Source organism: Bombus pyrosoma, linkage group LG6, assembly GCF_014825855.1.
Source record: "Bombus pyrosoma isolate SC7728 linkage group LG6, ASM1482585v1, whole genome shotgun sequence".
In the NCBI taxonomy this organism is placed as follows: domain Eukaryota; kingdom Metazoa; phylum Arthropoda; class Insecta; order Hymenoptera; family Apidae; genus Bombus; species Bombus pyrosoma.
The window spans coordinates 9,134,876-9,158,184 of NC_057775.1; the positions used below are offsets into that span (position 1 = coordinate 9,134,876).

At 35.4% G+C, this 23,309-nt stretch overlaps 1 protein-coding gene across 6 annotated transcripts in view; it reads left to right on the forward strand.

The window, feature by feature from the left end:
- Positions 1-23,309, forward strand: part of LOC122568784 (lachesin-like) — a 473,901-nt gene that overhangs the window by 275,183 nt on the left and 175,409 nt on the right. For all 6 annotated transcript variants that reach the window (XM_043728945.1, XM_043728940.1, XM_043728941.1 and 3 more), the window contains exon 3: positions 11,548-11,735. In XM_043728945.1, coding sequence (XP_043584880.1) covers positions 11,548-11,735 — 188 coding nt within the window. The remainder of the gene's footprint in view (positions 1-11,547; positions 11,736-23,309) is intronic.

The window sequence follows — 23,309 nt, forward strand, 5'->3', positions numbered from 1 at the left end:
TCTTTTTGTTTTATTTCTCGTATTTTTATTTCTTGCTTCAAGAGAAGAAAGTTTCTGCTTGCTTTTCCAAACTATTGTCTCTGAATTTCGTGCATTTTCGATATAATTTCAATGTTTATGTATATATAATAGTTTACGTATACGGAGGCGAGAAGCTACACATGTCCTTAACCTGTTACACTACACTGTAATACTTTGGTTCACGTGTATTTAAAGTTTAATAGCCATTTGCGATAAATAAATTATTTTTGGAAACAATATTATTAAAACGAATTGCTACGTTAGGTGACACGGTGTTATTCGTTCAAAGATGGTATTTTATCATCGAAACAATCTCTTCGAATTTTTCTTATTCCAATCGCGTCTCCGTATCAGTTCAGATACTGAAGATTTGAATATAGTGTATTATATAATTTATTTGGAAAAGTGACAAGTGACAAATACCTTCTTATTCTTGCATTAATGAATATTATCATTTTAATGCTTCCTTTAATATACATCGCGTAGAGTTCTCGACTTTTGTTGGAAAAGAATATTTTAAACGAAGAAGGTAAAATCCAACCAATTTTGGCTGTACCTATTTCTATCAGAAAAATTCATTTTTTCGTCAGTAATCGTAAAGAAACGTACGTTACACATGTGGACATTAAATTCCAAGATGGCGCAAGAAGAAGGAAGGAGTCGGTGACGTGCAATGTATTTCGGAGGGAATAGTAGAATTTCTCGATTTAAAACCTAGAAATTTTCTTCGCCAAATTTGAAGAAAGTGAATCTTTTCGAAAGCAGTTGAACAGAGTTTGATACATTTTTGAAATGAATGCTGATGTAACGTTGAGTAATTAATTGATTAGCATGCACGATACATGACCTAGTAATTAAAAACCAGCAAAATAAAATTACCCGCAAGAGTATGCACATATTATTCACCTATCACCGTCATAACCATTTCCCCTATCATTAGCAAATATCAACGACCAGTAATAAACTCTCCACTGTCTTAAAATTGGTCACCAGCCGACCGCGTTCACGCTCGAGTACACGGAATTACATACCACGAGCCGGCTCATTTCTATGTCCCCTACCCGGCATATGCTCAATTTCTTGCCAGTAATCGATGTCCCTCGTTAGCGCGGTCGACAATCTTGAGTTCACCAATAACGAAGGGGAAACTCGGGTTCACCATTGCGCGGGTCTTGTAACGTAACCTGAACCACCCCCACTGGAATTGCAGCGCGTCGGAGGCTCCTAATATCCAGACCAATTTACTTACTTATCGGAGATTGCGCTACGGTCCGAACTTCTATACACACAGACGAAGAAAATACACGCGTAGCAAGTACACGTACATACATTCTTCTTCTAACTCTCCAGGTTTCCCTATAGAAACTCCGGGATCGTTTTTCTACGCGTCTGACGAGATTCAGCCGCAGGGTGGAAACCGGAGAGTTTCAGGGGCAGAGAGTGTTCGGAAGACGACGCAGCTATCTCGGTTATCTAAGAGACGTTTAAGCAAAAGTTGTGAATTTGAATTTTAAAGCAGACTCCGGGGCCGCTGCTCCGGCAACCAGCTTCCTCCTCTTTCTTCAACCGCCCGTGCCTTGGCTAGATTGAAAGATCCTCCTACGACAGCTCACCCTTCCGACCCCGCTCTTCCTCACGCCCTTCTCGCCACACCGCGTTGCCGTTTCTCTCTGAGCGACACGAATGTTTTACGAGCTGGCTTGAAACCGCGAGCCGTGAAATGAGAGAATTAAGAGGGAGAATCTGTTGCGTGCCAACACACGATGGCCCTGGGGCTTGGAATTTTTAAGTCAGCCTGGTCATGATACTACAGCTCACTTTGTATACTTCGGATTAATAAAAAGACGTAGCGAGGTCGTAAAACTATGTAAACCATGAAGAATCGGCGTCGTTGCTGTCGTTGCACTCGGGGCTGTATGTACATTGCATTCTCTTTCGTAATATGACGTATAATACGATGGAGGGTCTTGCAAGGTAATTTCAAGATTTTTCAGTCGCTACTGGAAATATTATTCCAATGGCAGGTTGGCTTAATTAAACAAAATATTAATTAGACTACTGTCTGCTGTATTTTCTGGCCATCGAATTAGAATTACGTCGAGAAATTTCACTTATACAGTTGCGATGGATATTTCACGCTCTACTGTATGTCACGGTATGCACTGTCATATATTACAGCGGTTTCCAAAACTGTTACCACAGATTCTTATTTTCCAATGAAACGTTCTTCTTCTTATCAGACTGTAGATATCATTTTCACAGTGTGAAATTCCTGTGGTCATACAAAAGTACTAAGGAATGGTACGAAATTTAATATATTTGGATTCAATTGATTGGTATATAAATGCCAGAACAAATACGATATTCTTTCTGCGATCATTTTATATCAGATAAATATTCGATTGTCTCTCTTACTGCCAAATAGCCATTGTATCGACGAGTATCCTCGAATTCTCAATGGTCAGGCAATTCATCAGAATTGAAGATCATTGAAAATGTTTGGCTAATTAGCCGTGTACTTATCATTAAACATCACATCGCCCGAATCTGAAAACAAAAATTAAAATAACGAGCCATTGTAGTAAAATATAAAGTGAATATGCAGCATGCCTATGGGATATCAGCTACTATGAATGCGAAAGGAGAAAACACGAATTAACATGTATTTGTAAAAGATGAAAAGAGAACATGTATGTAATTATAATACACATATCATTGAAATTAAGGAACCTTAATTAATAATTCAGGAAATTAAGATACCTAGATTTTATTCAGGTTTTAAAAAAACGAAAGCGTGGCACAAAATAAAGCGTTACATAAATATCGAAACGAAGGGAAAGGGTGCTAACGAAAAAAGAATTCAAACGGAATTCCAAACGTCGTTAATAGCACTTTGTATGCTTGCGTGTGAAACGCGCGTTCAAACCACACAACAGGTATCGTCGTTGGCGAGGAAGTACGTTTCGACTGTTTACGAGGCAACAAAATGCTTGAAGAGACGAGTTTTACATATCGAACGGTCGTTCAGGTTTGGAAGTTGAGTTTGTGACTTTTCAGTTCCCTGGGAATTCGGCCTGTGTACCTCCTCTGCCCGAGCGTATTGCCGATTTGTTTGCTCGTGAAATCGTTGAAGCAACTTTCGGTGTTTAGCAAATTGTTTCTTTCGTTTAACTTAACTGAACGATCATACTTGGGAAATTTGAGATTGCTAACTAAGCGTACGAAAAAGTATTAATAACTTTTCTAGCAGATATATTTTACCATGTTTCTAAGTCATCTATCTTGGAATTAGATGTTTCACAGCGTTGTCGCAACCTCTATTTTGTTAGACGTTTTTAATTCTTCATCATATCACGTACTGATCGAATTTACAATAGTATTGTATGTTACTGGGCGTATCAGTTTTCAAAATTTCCAATGATTTCAATAATAGATCAATCGTGAGTTCGATAACATTTCATATTCGTATTGTTTCATAACGAAACACGTTCCTACATTTGCACAAGACCGATTCCAGCGGGGTCCTTTTATTCACTTTTGTTCCCAATCTTCGAATTATAATTTCGTTTCTCCGCGGCGACGTATGTCAAAAGAAACATCATGACAAAGAACAAAGCGTTCCAGTCGATCAGTCGAGAAAGGTCAGGCGAGCTTTCCGCGGATGAAAGGCTGGTTACATAGCAATGCAACGCTCCCAATAGAGCTGGTCCATAATTAAATTAATCCGAGCCCATTGTGGCCATCCGTGAATCGGTCCAGTCGGCTATACTAGCTTCAATCATTCGTTCGACCACTGGTTCAATGCGAAATATTTATCACGAAAAATAACGCTTTCGTGGAATGGAAATACGGACATTTCATCCGTGCGTTTCGCTTTAAAATGAATTTCGAATAGTAATCGTAATTCTAGTGTGAGAAACAAAGTTACAGCAAAAGCGATCGCTCACGTTCTAAAAAGCAGCGCGAAACTTTATGGCCGGCTGTTATTGAGATCAAAATTCGTCGCCAGGACGTGCGGCGCATAAACGAGTGGAAATCGAGATAAAATTAAGTTGGTAGTTGGGTAATTTATAATTTATTATATTTTATATTGTTACTTAATTCTATAATAACAATACTTATTTATTAACAATTCACGGTTTATGTTTGGAATATAAATTGCATTTTTTTTCAACAGGGTTTGGAATAAATTTAACAATAAACCATATGAAAAATATACAAAATATCGAAAATGTAGGAAATATCTGTAACTCGTTAGATCGAGTGTTGACAAAAATATAAATATGTATCCATCCGCAGCCTATTCGATAACATAAATAAGTCTATGAAAAAATATTGAAAGTATACTTAAATATTTGTTATAGTAATTACTAAATGAAAGGAAGATTTATCATAATTTTGCATAAATATTCACAATCTGCCGTTTATAGTATATATATTTATTTATATGCATATAGTATATATTTCTGTATCGATTTTTTCAAAGGCAGAAGAAAACTAAATAGTAAAATGGAAACATTCGTGTTTGTGACTATGACCCTAGGAACATGGAAAAGCTCGATCGTTCGAGAAAATCGCTTTAGGCGGGATTATCTTTACACTTCATTTATCTATGAAACGACTGAACTTTCCTCCTCAATGTCATTTCGTATCGTTAACGACAGAGCAGATAATTATTTTTGAGAGCCGTTTTGTGTGTCTTATCTTTTACGACTATACCACGAAACTTGTAATGACCAAGATTCGCGATAAACTTGCGCATGGAACTTTCGAGATTCTAGAGCTGATGCGAGGGAAATTAGATCATACAACGAAATAGTACTAAGTATTAAAGAAGTCTATAAAATAGGTCTAATGGATTCAATCGATTTGATAACTTCGAACGTTGAAGTTTCAAATTTCAATTAAATTTTAATTAAAATCTTCATGGATCACGTTTAACGCTAGAACTACCGAAGCGTTTAAAATCAGAAGCAGAATCGGTTTATTTTCATCCTATTGTTTTAATTCTAATCAACTATGTACGATACATTCAATACATATGAAAAATCAGTACTTATAGCGTCAATGGACGATAATTTTTACAAATAATTCCTTCTGAAGGAATAAAAATATTCAAATCGTAACTAGATCGCAAGCTAGACCCAAAAAAGGAAAAGATTATTGTGAATTCAGAAAAATTATAAGCAAACATCAGAGAATTTAGAAAAATCACTATTTTTTTTTTTATAATAAATTACCATATTTTGATATAATATTTGAACGAATATTCAATTTGAAACTACTATATATGGAGAAAAGCAAAGAGTAATTTTCTCGTCGAAGAAACTTCTTTATGAAGAAGCAAACGGAAATTGTAAAAATATAAGTACTTTTGTAAAAGGAAAATACAAATTTCACCAACTTTCATGTACGTCTTTGAAGCTGTATTTCGAAAGCTCCACCGCATTTTGTCACCTTCCTCGATCAATGAAACGAAATCGGCTCGATCTTGTTTGTACGCAGTTCGTATCGAGTACAGCTCGAAATCGTATTACTTTCAGAATGGCGCTCCAAGTTTTGTACAATGCGCTATACGGGGGATTGTCAAGAAAGGCGCGTCATTAAAAAGACGAGAAGTCACGGGAAACGTCGAACGCGCTTTTCTCGAAGCAATTCAACTTCCGTGAACGTTAGTCGCGAAGAAACGGGTGCATAAAGGGCTGCTCGGAATCGAAAACTTCCTCCTCTCTTAAAAGATCGTCATTCTTCAAACGCCTGAAGGGTTGCTCACGACTTCAACTCTCTTAAAATTTTTTATACGACAACGCACATCAAGGATCCTTCTCTTTTTTTCGCTCGTTTCTCCTTCTCCTTCAAAAGAGAAACGTCAAATTTTCCTTTATTAATTCGGACCATTATTTACTAATATTTGAAAACAATTACATCTCTCCGTCGAATTTGTAATTTATGACGTTTATGAAATACACGAACATATCGCGAGTTAGATACTTGGAAAATGGAAAAACTCCAAATTTTTCAGCACGAAATTTTAAATACGCACGATACGAAGTTTAAAAGTTTAATATGGCACACTTCCGAATATACAAATTTTATTTCATATTCGTTACATATCCGAAATGAAAAATTTGTATGTTATAAATTCTTGAAATACGGTCTGTTTTCAAGCAACATGTAGCGAGAATTCAACGCATACACGATTTTGTTGCTCGAATACTGTTAGCGAATAATTACAACAGTATCAATAACAGTATCAACGCCAGTAGTACACAGACAGCAGTAAATTTTCTATAAAGAGAAGCAAACATACAAATATAATTTGCAAATGATAAAGATAGTGTCCGTAAGATATTGTACGGTTTTTTTTCCTTAACGCCACGGTAACAAATATCTTGAAAGGAAACCGTATAAATTTAGAACGAAGCAAACAATTTCACCATCCAAATACGATAAGAAAAAAATAACTTCCCTAACACCATCGAATAGACCTACTGATACTTCATTTGCATAGCAATTGCTTTTCATTGGCATCTCTCTAAATCTAAAGTCGGGATACAACTCGAAGAAGAAATCTGTGCTGAGGTGGATTAGGCGAGCAAGCGTGTGACTAAATTCAATATTTACGCGAACCGTCCGCTCGTGTAATCGTGTTGCAATTAAGAGCAGCAAAATTCGATTATGTAGTCGCCTGTTCTCGGCAGTGCGCTGTAATTAGCGGCAAAACCCGTAGAAAACGAATCGTGCGGTTAGAACGTCTGCCAAAGTGATAACAAGCCAATTACGTCTGCGTTTCGATCTTTCAACGCGACACGACAACTCTACCTGCTATTTGCGAAAACATAGTCCACTTCGAAATCGTACTTCTTCCTCTTAGTACTTCTAATTAGTATCGCATGCAAACAGAACGTCAAGAATTCTATGAATAAGTTGTTAACGAAATTACTCCTCTTTCAATTACATTGTGATAGATGGTTAGGTAGATGATGAATCATCAGTTTCTGCACGGAGCTACTTGCTTTATAGGACAAAATAGATTTCTTGGAATCAGCGAAGCTTCGGTATGTTGAAATTTAATGTTGAACTTTCCGTGGTATAATTAATCTGCTTGTATATTGCGAGACACTATCGACGTTTAATGTAATTAAACTGCGGATTTTGAGACATTTATAGAAAATACGAAGATACAAAGATGTACAGAAAGTACATAACGTGTGTGAGAAAATATATAAAGTGTTGGAAACGTCGTGTTGATCGTAACATTTAATAGGCAAAACAAATTTCTACTTGGTTCTATCTTTCGCTTGTGTTAAAATAAAATTTGCATAAATACTGTGTACTTTCAACAAGATTTTCATGTTTCAGCATTTCAGCATTGTAAAAATATTGGTTTGCAAGCGGATCTTAACTCATTATATATAGAACAGAACGAATAAACTGTACTTGACAAAACAATAGAAACAATACGCTAATAATATAAATGAATCATACTTGGTGTTAATTTTTTGAAAATATTTAGGTTTCGCGGGTTAACATTCTTTTTGTAGCTTGTTAGATTTATTATAGCCTTTTTCCATCATATTATCGCATTATATTTATCTCATTAATGGTGTTATACTTATGCTGCACGGTTGTCTAATTCTATTTGCGGCTTTCATCTGGCATTAAATGGCTGTGCAAACATACAATTCTAATTAATCTACCTAACAGATTGTTAGCTTTCTCTATTCTACGTTTTAACATTTTTAAAGTTATTTTACATTTTCGTGTCTTGATAATTTCACCTAGTCGTTTTTGGTAATTATTTCATGCATCAAGATAAAAGCATGTGTTTAACTAGATCTTTTACTCTTTATAATTTGTTCTTTGTATGCACAGCTGCTTTTAATTAATATTGTTTACTGCTAAAAGCATAGTCGTTGTGAGTGCTCAAGAATAAAAATTATTATTAAGAGAATATTGCACACAAAGGACAACAACGTTCGAATATCCGCCGCAACGTTTTAACTCGTAATGTAAGAAGTGTCATTTAAATTCCACCTTTCATTACGGCACCTTGCATCCGAACAATTATACGAGTAAATTAATTTCTCTGTTCTTGCGTTGCTCTCTTGAAACACGGCAATAGCCACTTCGTGGAAATTATGTCTTTTCATCTCGAAGCAATACAATACTCGTTTTCCACCTCTATAGTCTTCGATAAATCTTAGAATTCAATAAATTATAAGTCCATTAGCGGGATCTTATATATGTATATTCATTAGTCGGGCATAAGCGATAATTGTTGTTCAAACAATTTCCACCACTCCGTTTCAGCGTTTCTGAAATTATTACGTTAATCGAACGAGAATCGAAAACACAATGCTAAACGAAGCGTATAATAAACAGACGTAGTATTTGATATTTTTAAGAGGATCAGATATTTTGTGGATTAAAGATGATATTAATTTGTGACTTGGAGAGAAATGAGAGAAAAGTAATCTTTGAGAAATTCAATACTTTCTGGTCGATGCGTATAATGAGACAAAATTATTCTCACTGTCGACTATATAACAAAAATTCTTGATATAACAAGCCAGTAAAAAGAGTGTTTTAATATCTCTTATTTAAAAATGTACAGTTAAAAATTTGGGAAAATCGAAAAGTTACAGTGTGTAATTAGATATAACGAGTTATGATGTATATATTTTTACGTATTTATACACCACAAAATCAAAAAATTAGAAAGATTGGCCGAAGTTATGAGACGAAAAGAGTATCCTTTCAAATATTAATTTTAGCAAAATAATTATACTTGTAAGATATATCATTGATTTTGTGATATAGAAACATATAGAAATAAATACAGAAAGAAAATATAGGTTGTTGTTCTTGCGTAATTGTGAAGCACGATTTTTCAAGCTTGTTTCATAATTTTGTTACCTCTAACTTTTAATTACGGTAACTCGTATCAATATTTAACATAGCATACTATGTGAAATATTACTGTTATAAAATATATTTAAAATAAAAAAAAATGAAGTGAAAATATAAAATTAATTTATTCTTAATGGCTAATTAATTCACTTTTTTATAAAATTTTTATTTTTGTAATTTTGTAATTTTGTATATTTATAAAAATACTAAAACATATATTGTAGTTGTTAGAAACGTATGATACATTTCATTTATTTAATGCACATACTTTTCCTAAATAAAGAATAATAATAAAAAAAAGCTAAACGCTCGAATTTCACGAAAACTGCAAATATTTATGCGAGTCATTCTAGATATCTGTAAATTAAAAAATATTCGAATTTCATAACTCTCTTAAATTATTGTTTCATACATTTTTGCCATACATTACAATTATCCGAATAATTCTGCCACTCAACATATGTTGACGTGTGCAGGAAACACAAGCGTTTCCGGGGAATTTTGTAGAGATCGTCGAGAAATGAGAGAAGATGCTTCGCGTTAAAATAATAAACAAGTTCGGTAATTGTTCAGGGCAGCGGTGAAATCAACGATTCTCCTTTTTCTATCGAGAAAGTTTGGTATACTGCATTAAAGTTCATTCCAGAAGTTTGCTCTGCAACTCGCCAAAAGTGGCGAACAGTTTGAAACTGTATCCCTTGGTCGAACTCGGAAACACTTACGGACCGTTTTACCAGGAATCTTTCACTGACGTTTCCAGATTAAGAATTGCCAAAGAAAATAAATGAGTAAATCGACGGTTGTTCGATTCGACGTATGGCTGCCATTTCAGTACTCTTTGTTTTTGTGGTTGAATGGAATGTAATTTACCCTTTATACAAAGTTTCCAATGCGATTACAATTAAGAAAGTTGAGGCAAATGAGAAATTCATTTATTTAAATGTTGGGATTACCAATTCGTTCGTCAACATATTCGTTGAGCTTACTCTTTAAGAAATTAGCTTAACAAATCAAATACGTATGTCGATTTATTTTCGAGAATATATCTCTATTGCATTAACGCCGACAGATGTTATATTTATATGTCTGTTACTTGTGTAACATATTTAGTGTTGTTTTAATATTGTTTTCTAACGTTCAGAATTTATTTCAATTCATATTTTATTTTATTTGAAGTAGCGCAAAAATTCGTTGGTAATTTCACTTTAACAAACAAGTTTACTCGCAGCTGCAAATATACTATCTTCCAATAATTAACAAAGTTAATATGCAAAACTACGTACAATGAATCTCGATCGTGCGAACGATTGATTCGGAGCATGGGTTGATGGAAGCATCGAGAATGATGTGCTCAAGGAAGATTGGAAAACGAGAATGGAAACTGAAAGAGATCGTCATGTGGCAAAGTACTTTTCCTTTCTAGATCATGAAAAATTCAGGGTAAGGATCATTTCAAATATCCTCTGTGACACGTGTTAACGGCTCAAGAACCTCCATAAATTTTGAAAACGGGCATTTCCTCGTTTATGACGCTGTCAGCTACTCGTCTCGACGTACGAATACGCGGCACGACCGATCGCGAAGCAGCTACTGTATCAACGTTGAAATTTACGCTGACGCTCGCGATCCAATAACGCACAAGTCGTCTCTGTTATCGGTACAATTTATCTTTCCATCGGTGTACATTAAGAAATTCATCGCCGAATTCGTTCGATAAACAGGACACTCGAATCGAGTGCACGTCGCGATGGTTCCCAACAGCGAAACAATAGACGATGCGAACGATTGTGACAAGTATCACAGCGAGCAAAGGGCTTTGTCATCCTATACAACGACCAGTTGAACAGATTCGCTTGGAGAGTTCACGCCGCGAACTATGCCACGCTACACAGATAAAAACATAGACATTTATCACCTGAACTGCAAGCTGTCGTTCCTGTTTGACTGACGTTTTAATCGAATACGCAAGCCAGATCGCTTGGAAAAGTCAATACGTTACCAACGCAGAATTTCAACTCGTTTGCATCTTATTTGAAATACAATTAATCGCAAGTTATTATTCATACACGCGCGATGCTCATTACCGGACTATCGATTTTTGTGCAATTGTATATTTTTAGTGACGCAACTAAGGAAATAGAGCTGCATAGAAATTCATTTAATCCATTAAATATTATAACGACTATCTGAATTTGAATATTTCTTATTTGTTACCTTATGTCAAGCGACACAAATTTTCGTAATCAAGTTTGCATGTTTTTAAATATTAAATTTAATAAAACGTGCATAAATACGAAAGTAAAAATGCTAATTCTGTTGAACAGCGAGGACAATTTACGTCGCAGACGGTGCACCTTTCTTTCAATTTGTTTGCACGGTAGATCGCATGTCGACGATTATAATTGAGAAACTCGTAGTCCGTTTTCGTAGCGATAGCTTCGTTTCTTGTCGGTGCAAACACCGAGAGGGAGACCCTAGCGATGGATCTTTTCATTATTCGCGAACGTTAACGAACGAAGCTCCGCTGTTCCTTTGCTGGACTCAGTTGGAAAAGCGATAACGAGCAAGTTGCCACTTTCAATGAGATTTAATCGCCGTTGCATTGATTTGCAGGGGTGCACTGCTACAGTATGCTACACGGAAGCAGCGGAAAGAATAGCAACGTTCATCAGAACAGCCTGGATGACAGCAGTACACAATCTGGTCCGTACTTCGATATATCGAATTCGAAGAACGTGACCACCATACTGGGCAAAACTACGTACTTGAATTGCCGCGTGAAGAACTTGGGAAACAAAACGGTAAGTGAACAATCGAACGTAATGCCAGAAATTCGCGTTGAAATATGACGTTTCGAAATATGAAATATAAAAGCGGAGATTATCTGAACGGTTCAGAATCGATCAATCTTTATCTATATCTATATATCGGAAAGTTAAGAAAAATTGGAAATCTTAATTTCGTAAAATTTTAATTTAAATATACGTTAAAGAGTCCCTGTTATTCTTATTATTTGCCCATTAATTATTTTAAATTATTCTAATTATATTGCTTGAAATAGTTATATCTGGCGTGCAGAGATATATCCTTCGCAATTAATTGCAAATAAATCATTAGAGTTTCAAGATATCAAATAATGAATTCTTCATCGAATGTTGCCCATAATTTCCTTTCGTAAATTACTTGACTCATCTCTGCGATATAATTACACAAATATCATTTAAAATATTGCTTATAACGTTGCTAGAGGTAAAAGTCAGATGCCAAATATTGGTAATCGTATATTTAGGGATCGATTGAATCGATGGCGACGCTTTGAGTTTAATCCGGGTCAACGGTGAGAAAGGTTAAGGACTCTTGATTCATATTCCAGCTGAACAGGCCATACCCTTTACTAATTATTCAGACTTACTGCTTCATGCTCGACACTTACTATATTACTCTGACAACTGGCCAGATATTTAGAAAAAAAAAAAGATCACCTTCTCTGCAGCACGTTTTCCTATACATTCGCCATAACCGAGAAAAAACTGCAGTCAAGGATAACACGATATCGATTCAACGTTTCGTGTTCAACATTTCGAATAAAAAGTGGAACGAATTTCAACTGCAATTCCAATGTAATTGATACGAGTAACAGCATGTACGTACGTAGATGTATAGGTAGTAACTTGAATAGAGTGATCGATACTTGAGCTGTGAATTTCTGAAAGGGAACTCAGGTTTTGAACACGATCTCAAACGTATAAAGCGCATTAATTTTCTTTTTTTTTTTTTTCTTACTCTTGCATTAACATTCAGGCAAAATATATAATACACGAAAATTAATCTCATAATACGATAAAACGAAATCGTGACACTAACTTTTACGAGTTTAACTGTCCGATTTCGCATTATCTGTAATCAGGTCGTGTCGTATTAAATTTGCTATCTCGTAACCGTATAAGAAGCCAATTGTAACTAAAGTTTCTTCCAGTATAAATATATTTTTCGATGCAAATTCAAACTGTGTATCATGAAAGTGGTTACATCAGTTTAGAATTCTTCTAACGTATTGTTATCGAGGAAATAACATTTCGTAAGAAAATCGGATGGCAGTTTGTCGATAAACTGGAGGACAGCTTAAAAGCACTGGACAACGATAAACGGCGAGCAGGTCGTTCGGAAATTAAAATAATTCCTAAGAGGTAAAATTAATATCGACGAAACCAACGGAGATAGTGGAAGCAAAAAGCATGGACCTCCATCACGAAGATGGGCTTACATGTAAACGTTTTTTACTCCATGCTGAGTACAGGAAAATATCGAGTGTCAATATTTTAGCGGCACAATGGATCGTCACCTGTCTGTAGCAAACTGCGAAGGATGCATCGGAAGTGCACTTGGCCGCCGTCGACCTATCCACCCTTCTATTGAACAAAGTATGACTGCCCCACCCGGTATATGTAGAATGTTTATTTACCGAGAAATATCAAGAATCGTTTTAATCGAAATGAATTATCTTATTTCGCTGTGGAGTTCTTTTGTGAATGATACTTAAGAAATAGCTTAGTTAGATAATGTTGATTAATCCGTGCTCGATAAAATTGTCAACAATTTAAAAGTCTGATATCGTAATCATCACACACGACGAATTAAAAATGTATTCGTCCTTAAATATGTACCTTGTAATATATCCATTTAACGTACCGTAATGTGTCATTCTACTTGAATATCCAATATGCAAATTAATTATTTTAAGCGTCACAAATCGCTCATAGAATATTCTGATATGGACTAGATATTCGAAGGCTTAATAGGTTATTGTGTTGCAGTGATGTTTTTGGTTAAAATTTGGGATTTTATAACAAAGAAAATTAAACAAACAAGATCGTGAATAATACAGGGGTTTTGTGCTAAATATTATTTTTACCACACCATTTTAACCATATGGCGGATTCTCCGTATATTTACAGATTTTTGAAAAAGTATAATTCCGAAATTTAGAGTCAGATATGCTATTCAGAATATATAACAGAATTTAGATATCATGCAGCGATTACACAAAATATTGGCACATACCTTTCTTTTCTAATGAAACGTTTCTTCGTCAGATTTTATTTTCATAGAATGAAACTTTTGCACGAAGGTACTATTAAACAACGCGAGATTTAATATACTTGGATCTAACCAATTAATACGTGAGTACTAACATAAATACGATACTTCTGTGTCCGATACTATTTCCAGCCGCTATAAAACATTGTAGACATTGTAACATAGTCGTACAGCTGAAATACACTCGTATGAAGTTCCAAATGCTTAAATAGCAAAAAAACATCTCCATAAATTCCATTTCAGCGGACTGAAGGAAATTAAATTTGCATACGTATCGCGAGGACAAACGCGAGAAAAGAAACGAGTATAATCAGAGAGATCTTTTAAGGCGACGCAATCCCAATTAATCGGTGTATCGAAAATAGCGGCCGCTGTTCGAAAATTCGATGTTTGCTTGGTAAAAAGCAGCGTAACTATGTCCGGTTCATTCATATGTATAACATAACCCAGTTTCGATTTGCGTTCCGCTCTCGAACAGAACGTTACCTCGAAATTCGTGTCGGAGATACAGTCAGTTTCTAACCGCGGAGGGCTGCTCGCGAAATTTTAATGACGCCGCGTACGATCGGCCGACACAGTGCTTTGCAAGCCTGCGGGAAATTGACTCGAGTAATTATACGATGCGCGCGCGCGTTCTAGCAGCTCGACACGAGCCACTAACAGTCGAACCAAACGTTTCTAACTTTTCTTCTTTCCTGCGATAATTAACAGACGAAATAACTGGACGATAAACGAACGACAGAAGCTGAAGCTTCGTTGTGTAATGGGATATAGTCGAAATAGGAGATGCAAAACGATTACGAAAAGCTCCCGGGGTGAATCTGACCGGGTGAGCTGTTGCTTCGGTTATTGCTAAATTAAAAGAATAAATTGGAGTTTTATCGAATTTCTAAGTCACTGATTTTACGTTTCATAAAGATTGGATTTTTCAAATGTTTTTCTTTTTTTTTCGTTATTGAAATTTCCTTGATATTATTGCAAAATAGCTTTTACGGATAAAGAGTTTCTGTATAACGATGATATGTATTAGCATCTCTGCCTAGAAATTGATCATCAGACGAGCAAATCAATTTCTTGGAGACGAAATTAGCCGGAAGCTTGTTCCCCATGTAAAATTTCTGCGGTCGGAGTTCATCGATGCTCACCAACGGCGCAACCAAGTTTATTCCGCAAAGTACACTTCAGTAATTACAACCGAGTTCGAGTATTTGATTTGGAGATCATGTTTACACGATCATCCATTAAAACTTTGGAAGAGTTGAAATTCGACCCGTGTCGGTGCGTCGAACGAATTCGCCGAAAGTGCAGTTCGAAAAATTCCAAAATTTATAGCATTCTCGAAGATATGTCATTAATTCCATCTATTTCAATATTGAATTTCCGCTATCGTTCTTAAAATTAGTACACTTTAAGCATTGATAGAATTATTAACCGGGCGCATCAATAACATCGCCTAATACAAAAATATTATTCGTTCAAATAGTTACATGTTCTAAATTACAAGTCTGTTATCCGTTTCATTATTTATGATAAGATGATATAATTCCTTATCTTATTGTAACATGTCTGCTGATTTGTCCCGTGAAAAGTTTATGTAAAAAATTTGAATTTACGTAATTTTAAAAAATGATTATTGTCACGAGACGTATCTTCACACGATAGTATCTTCGTTCGATTATAATTTTTTTTCTACGATAAAGTGTTGAATATAAATTTGTTTATAATGATTACCTTAAGAATTCCGAAACAGCATAGTGAGAGAAAAATGTGATTATAAAAGTTTTGAACGCGTGACACATTGGTAGTATCGTAGAATAGTGTAATATACGTAATAATATAATATATATGTTTGATATAGAAAATATGCTCTAATTAATCTATCGAATTAAAAATACGTATTACTGTGCATACATTTTTTCAAATTATACGTAAATAAATACACGTACACATGCATGATCTCTATATTTTATTTTCCCTTGCGCACTACATAGTCCTCGCTAATTAAAATGTTACTTTGCACAAAAGCTCTCCTATCCGTTCGATGTTTGTATTGTTATATTTTATTTATAAATATCTGATGTGATCATATCAAAGCCAACAAAACGGTCCATGAAAAAAATTCCTAAAATATACGTCGCTACAACGTACTCCCTCTACCAGACTAAAAAAGTTTCTTAAATATGAAGTTTCTTAAAACGTTTATAAGAAACTAAATATATACTCTTCTTTCTATATATTCTCATATAACTATATATTTGACAATATTTCCAATTTTCACACTAAGGAAAACATTTAACAACCAATGCAACTTTATCTTATCTCGTTTCATTGACATAGTCCTCCGATATTCATGTACGTAACATATATTCACTAAACAGCTAATCTATCATCCAAATATCCCTATTTCGCCACGTAATCTGTCATTCAGACCGGTATTCAGTATCTTCACAGGTGCGCGTTCCAATTCACAAGCGGATAGATTCGTCGCGGACAGTATTGCGGTGCACGACACCCCTCGTGATTCGAAATCCGCTCGCGTTCTCGTACAGTCTAGCTGCTTGGACTGCGAAATCAAAGGAACAAACGGCATACGCTCGATTTTCAAACAGCCGAAAGAGTCTCTTTGCGCGTTTCCTCGATGATGCGGTCGTCGTTCGAGAATCACGTTAGCGTCCGCCGCAGAAATTGCAGGATTAGCAAAGGTACGGTGACCACCTTTGCGGCCAAGGTAAATCGCACCCGATGAAATTTCATTCGAAACCCCTGTGGCCCTTGCATGTTCATTACGGGTTTCCTTAGTGCCACAAAGGATTTCACTTTCTTACGTAACACTGTTCTCTAGTTCGCCATTTTGGCCCAGAGGTTATGGCTTTCTGTCTGTTCTACGCTTGGTTTATGAGTCTTTCTCTGTCTGTCCCTGTAGAGATGCACCTCTTGGCGGTGCTCGTCGAACGCTTTGATGTCGAATTAATGTAAGGCCGATTAAGGCTCGTATCTTGCTGATCGTCGGGTCGGGTTCATGATCCATTGGAATGCGAGAGACTGATTTTGGTCGATACCGCAGCGCGTGATTCTCACCCTGCGAAGATTTCAACGCCAACGATGAAGAAATTTGTGAAATGAAAAGAAAAATACTATATCATAGTGAATGAGTTTCAGCGTTACTTATGATAAGCTGTAAGAAAATGTATCTCTATGTCGATGATAAGAAGTTCTGAGAGATTTTATTCACAACCTCTTTCTTGTTAATCGAAATCCATCTTTTATGATGCAATATTGCAGCTTGCTTTAAATAAAGTAGGTGATGCGTTTGTATTATTTAATTCGAAATTCATTGATTGCGATATCAATATAATTTCAGATTAATTTTAAATACGATATCGTCGAACCTTGATATCGTGCACTCGCAACTGTATACGATTAATTGTGCGAAATTTCCTTCTTGAAAAAGACATTTCTCCCTATTTGACAAATACGGATACGTATTAAACACGCAAACAATATATTTAAATTCGAAATTTATTTATCAATTCTTCGATTCGCTTATCTCGCTCTTCTTTCACGCTCTCTGTCATGCAAAACTGGAACATTGCTGAAAATTCCCGTTTGTAAATACGTTGACTAAATACACGGTGTTGTTAAAATAATCGATATCTATCTCTCGCTCGGATCCCACCAATATCAATACAAGCATTTTCAGTCTACATCGTCCACCCCTATCCGCCCCAATACATTATCCTCTCAGCCTACGAATAAACAATTTTCGAAATATATACATATTTTTCGACGTTGAAAGCGACCCAATTTTCCTCGTGGATCTCGGATCAACGCGGTTACAAAGATCTACAATTTCAATGGAAAAACTGTCCCACCTCCTCATACTAGTTCACAGAGCGAACGACTCGTTGAAAGAGTATCTGTGTAATCGGACACTCTCGATAGCAGTTTCGCGAACGATGATCCACGGCGAGGTTCCGGATAAAAGCGGCGGCTACATCGAGTTTTGCTGAAAACAAAAGTGCTCGCTGAACCGCGGAGAAATCGCGCGACGAGCCCCGTCATCGATATGCCGGTCAGTTCGCCATTAATTTTCTATTGTATCCAGTCCCGGACGAACCAACGTTTCTATTTATATACGGTCAGGCCACGGCGTCGCTCACGAGCGATGCCTTCGCGGCATTGTCAGGCGGGACACGCGACTCTGCCATCAACGTGATGCGAAAGCCGATTCCCGGCACGGACATTCGATCAAACGAAAGGAAAAAGCGAACTTCTGGGCACGAGAATCTATTGCATTCTCAGTGTCCTTCCTCGGGGAATCAGAAGGATGAGGAGGACTTCCTTGAGCGGACAACTCGATTCTACCAGCTGCTATTAACATCGATCCACGATAATAGTGATCTAGATGCACTCTCCTCTTTATTTCACTGTGTGTGTGTGTGTGTGTATGTGTGTTGGGTTACTGATAAGTAACTTCGTAAGAAACAGGTTCGTTACGTGGAGCTGAATTTTGATCGATTTAGTGATGAATTACGATGTCGTGGATTAGATGATATTAGGTCTGTTAGATATATATTAACATGTGGCTGGTTAGAATGTTTCGTGGAAACAGTTTGGCTTATCTCACAAGTAGCCTTTAGTATTTCATACGTAAGTTCTGTTGTTTATCATGGAATTGAAGAACATAGAGGAAAATGTGTTAAGTTGCATTTCCTATATTTTAAGGCAACGGTCTTTTAATTCAATACGCTGAGAATATGAAACGTACATTAGCAAAACAGTTACATATTACTACGTAGTATGAGTTATTTGATTTTGGAACTAAATATGTATCCTTGTCACTCCTTTGAACATTTTAGAAATGCTAATTATTATAATATATGTATTTATATCATAGATCTATATTCATTTTCGTATCTTTCAATTTATCGAATTCTTCCCCGAAATTTTAAATATATTAAAATATTCACATTTACCTATCAAGTCACGTTCATATAACAAAGTCGCCAAAAATATGCTTATCATATTCTTTTCTATTGTGTTCCATTATCGCAATGGTCGTGTGACATATCAAGGAAACTTGTAATTCATAAAGGGACAATAAATTACAATGTGAAACTTTCATGGTATATTATTTGCTACATAATCCAGCGCTGGTATGGCGTTGCCCGCCGTCTAAATTATAAAATTCAGCACCAGGGAATTGAAAATTTCACGAGGGAGTTCATTACCGGTAATTACTCGCGAACAAGCATTGTATTGTAATATATTAACAAGACATTTTAGTTTCGATCGAAAGAAGCCTCGACGTGTGAATGTTCGGTGGAACTTTATGCAACTTTAGAACCTTGAACGTTTCCTGCTCTCCTCTCCATCGATATCTTATCGTATCTAACCTATGTACACGCGTCTATAATATTGTCTTTATGATTTTGGAAAAAATCAGTTCTTAGGCAAAATTCCCTTGCGTTAGTTGATCGCTTTGGCACAGGCGTAGGTTTGTTCGTTATCTTATCTGGCGTTAATCCTGGAATTTCCATCGTGAAAATCTTCCATATTAACGATTGAAAAATCGAAATGGTAAATTATCCAAGTGCCAACAGGGAAGATTTTCAGTAAAATGAAAAAACGCATTAAAAACGCATATTTAACCGTTACATATATTTATCACTTGAACACTATAGATTTTCAGTGGCAAGTTTGACGATGAAACAAATCAAATTTAACAAGTAAATTTTATAACTTACAAATTATCTGATTATTCTATTCGACAAAGCAATTATGAAATTAAAAAAGAGAACTTGTAACTTGTTAATGTATCATTAGTTGCTGAATTATTGTGCAAGGGAGACTTGATCGTGTTTTTTTAAAAAAGGAACTTCGACAGTGCTATTTTTTAAAGGAATTTCCTTTTACGTGTAAAATTTCTTGTGCATAGCATCCTTTGTAAATGAATTCTTTTGGACAGTTTTTTTTTTTATAAATCATTCTTTACATCAAACGAATCAAACGTCTGATCCTTACTATGTTACACTGAAATCGATTTATTTCGGAAACTGAGGGTAAAATTGTTATTAAAAATCGTTCTACGTATCGTGAGATCCAAGCATAAACTACCGATTCGCAAGAATTTCAAATTTCTCGAAATTTCAATAGCAGGAGAATGTGCACTTGATAAACGGCGATGATTTCCAGTTGAATTTCCAGTAATAAAAGGCTGGTCAATTGTCATCGTTTGAAATAAATTCGTTGATAGCAATGCGATACTCCTCTGTGTGTGAAAAGCTTTCAGACTATTCTTCCTGGTAGTACGCTGCCCCTATTCACTTATTGACTTGCTTTTATCAGATTTAGAGGAGAACATTTTAAATATGCTCTAGACATGAACGTTCTCCGTGTTGAGTCAACAATGACGTTGGTTGAATAATTGAATATGGTGATTCCCTAACCGTTCCAACGTTATTATACTCTCACGTTTATGTGCTTTTAAACGTTCATAAAGTGACGTGTCTCGTTTATTTGTTTCATCGTCGCGTGTTTATTACGCGTTTAAAAATTACACTTTTTAAGAAAATACATTTTTTAAGACGATTGGACTCGAATAAATTTAGAAGTCTATTTATTATTTTGTTAAAAGTTAATGAAATTCTTTTCGTTGTAAACCTCTTATCTATATCTGGTTTCTGAGATTTGATACTGATTTTTAATTATTAAAAATCTCCAAAGTTTAATAAATTAATTTTTGCTCATTGTCAGTTATTTCTTATTTGACTGATGTAACTGATTCGCATAAAGTTTCAATAGTATGCTCAGAGGATATGTCTAACAAGTTTAATCTGTTAACATATTTGCTGCTACTGACGCATACGTTGCGTTGTTCTAATTACGTAAAATTTCATTTGCTAAATTGTCAGTAAAAATTGAAAACGGAACTGTTTATGCATTTCAACGGAAACATATGAAATGGCAAATAAAATTATACGTAACGAGATTAAAATGAACATTATTAATTGAAATAACCATTCATCTCTGATTAAAATGTTCGCAACTCCTGTGCGGAAATAGCTACGTTTTAATTTCTCTATTTGTGCATCTACTATCCCTTTATGTATCGTCTTATTTCTCTATAAGATAATGAGATGCAAAAATTAAAGCCCACTTAATGTTAATTAATTTGCCTTTATTAACTTCTAACTCTTGTTGTTCCATGTTACGTACTTTAAAATATCATTACCTTTTTGAAATTAATTAAGTAATTTTTTAATTAAGTATTCTTTGTTTACAATTTTAATACATCATGTCTTCCTTAAAAGAAATCATCAGATAAGAAAATTTCTCTTCACAGCACCAGAAATATTCTGTTCTGAGAAGGTTAATTCCGTGATTATAGAATTGTTACACATTCCTTGTTAAGAAGTGATCCAATTAATAGATTGGCAGATTATCCTTCATCTAATGCGCTGAAAAAATTTCCTACAAATATAATTATCCATAAATATCCAAATATCAATGCGAAAAAAAATTGTTTAAACGCATTCCATCGTCAGTCTCGCTAGGACACTTGTAACCCTCGAAGTATACGAGACAGGGGACGAGCAAAATTCAACTTATCCAATGTGAAACAGCTTAACACACTTTTATTGTGTTCCATAAAATAGATGCATCCTTGTCGCGTTACGATTTGACTCGACATTGATGACGCACATATTGATGCTAACGATTCTCACGAGGAGTGAAATTTTCACCGTTCCTTGTTATTGTTCTCTTCGTTCAGCGATCGAACAATCGGTAATTCATCGCGTCCTGGCAAATTGGGTCGAGTTAGTTCGGCGAAATGTTCGAAAGGTATTTGCGAAGAGATTCGTTCGTGAAATTGAAGGAGAGAAAGAAAGAGAGAGAGAGAGAGAAAGAAAGAATCGGACGTTCGTGATACCGGTCGCTTCGCGAAATAGTCCGATGTACCACAGAACTAGGAACTATTACGTATAAAGTTGTCGTGAGTTTCCAAGATTTTCCACTTCCCTCCCTTCTTTATCTTCGATTCTCGATAACACCGACACCGTTCGATCTCATTCGACTACATCCTCGTATTCTCCTTTCGTTTTTCTTCCGGATTACGGCCGTCTACTCGCAGCACGAGTTTCGACCACCTGCTTTGATTCAAATGATATCCATTGGACAGTCGATTATACGTTTGGGTATGTTTAGTTGTGTACAGATTTTAATCGATCGTACGCCGTAGAGATTTACGCGACGTAGATACATTTGAGAGTAACGAATGTTGTAGAACATGTTGCTGACAATTTTCAACTTGAAACTTCATTTACACGTGAAGGGATTTGTATGCGAAGCTTATGCAGATGCATAATATCGTTGGTCCGCTAGATAACTGAAATAGATAAGAAAGTTTGAAGTAGAAAATTATCAATTATATGTCGTCTGATTACGTATTTTTAAGAGTGAAAAATGTTTATCTTTTACGTAGTTCGTAGTTCTTCGATCTCAAGGGTCTTCATGAAAGTATCGCTTCATGAAAGTATTGCTCACTATTGAAAGAAAAAAGAAAAGAAATAACACTCGTAATAGTAAATATTTCTCTCTTTATCGATCTAATTAAAGTTAAAGAGAAAAATGATAGAATATAGAAATAGATATGTTTTTCTTAAAAAAAAAAAAAAAAATGAAATTTTTGCTCGAGAAAGATTTTTTACTCTTACTTTTTTTTTCTTACTTTAAACTTACTTTTACTAGAATTAATATTACATTCAACAAATCGTAATAGCCAAGACAATTGCACAAAGATTGCAGGGTTACCGCTCGCGTTTGATTCTCCTCTATTATTTGTGTCTTGTAATTAGCAGTTTTTTTTGGTCACGTATGCTCGTGTGCGATATCTTATCGATGCTATCTTAGTAATTGTTATAACAATCGTAAAGAGCAATCCATCTCGCGTGTATTTATCTCTAAATTGTTCAACGCTCTTGGGTATATCGATCAGCCTTACGCTACATTCTCTTTAATGCTAAACGAGTTGCGCTAATTAGTTACTTTAGTCGGTCAAAATCGTCAAATGTACGATACTTACTGTGTTAAAATCTTAAGCTTGCCATCGCGGCTATATAACCGCAATTAACTATACTTTACGACGTAATAGCAACTAATTACAGTGTAATATTTGTAAGAAATATTTCCTCATGATGTTAAAAAATCTTTCCATATGAAAATCAACTGCTTATCTTTCTTACTCTTTTGGTCGTTTGTAACTTCATTTATATATG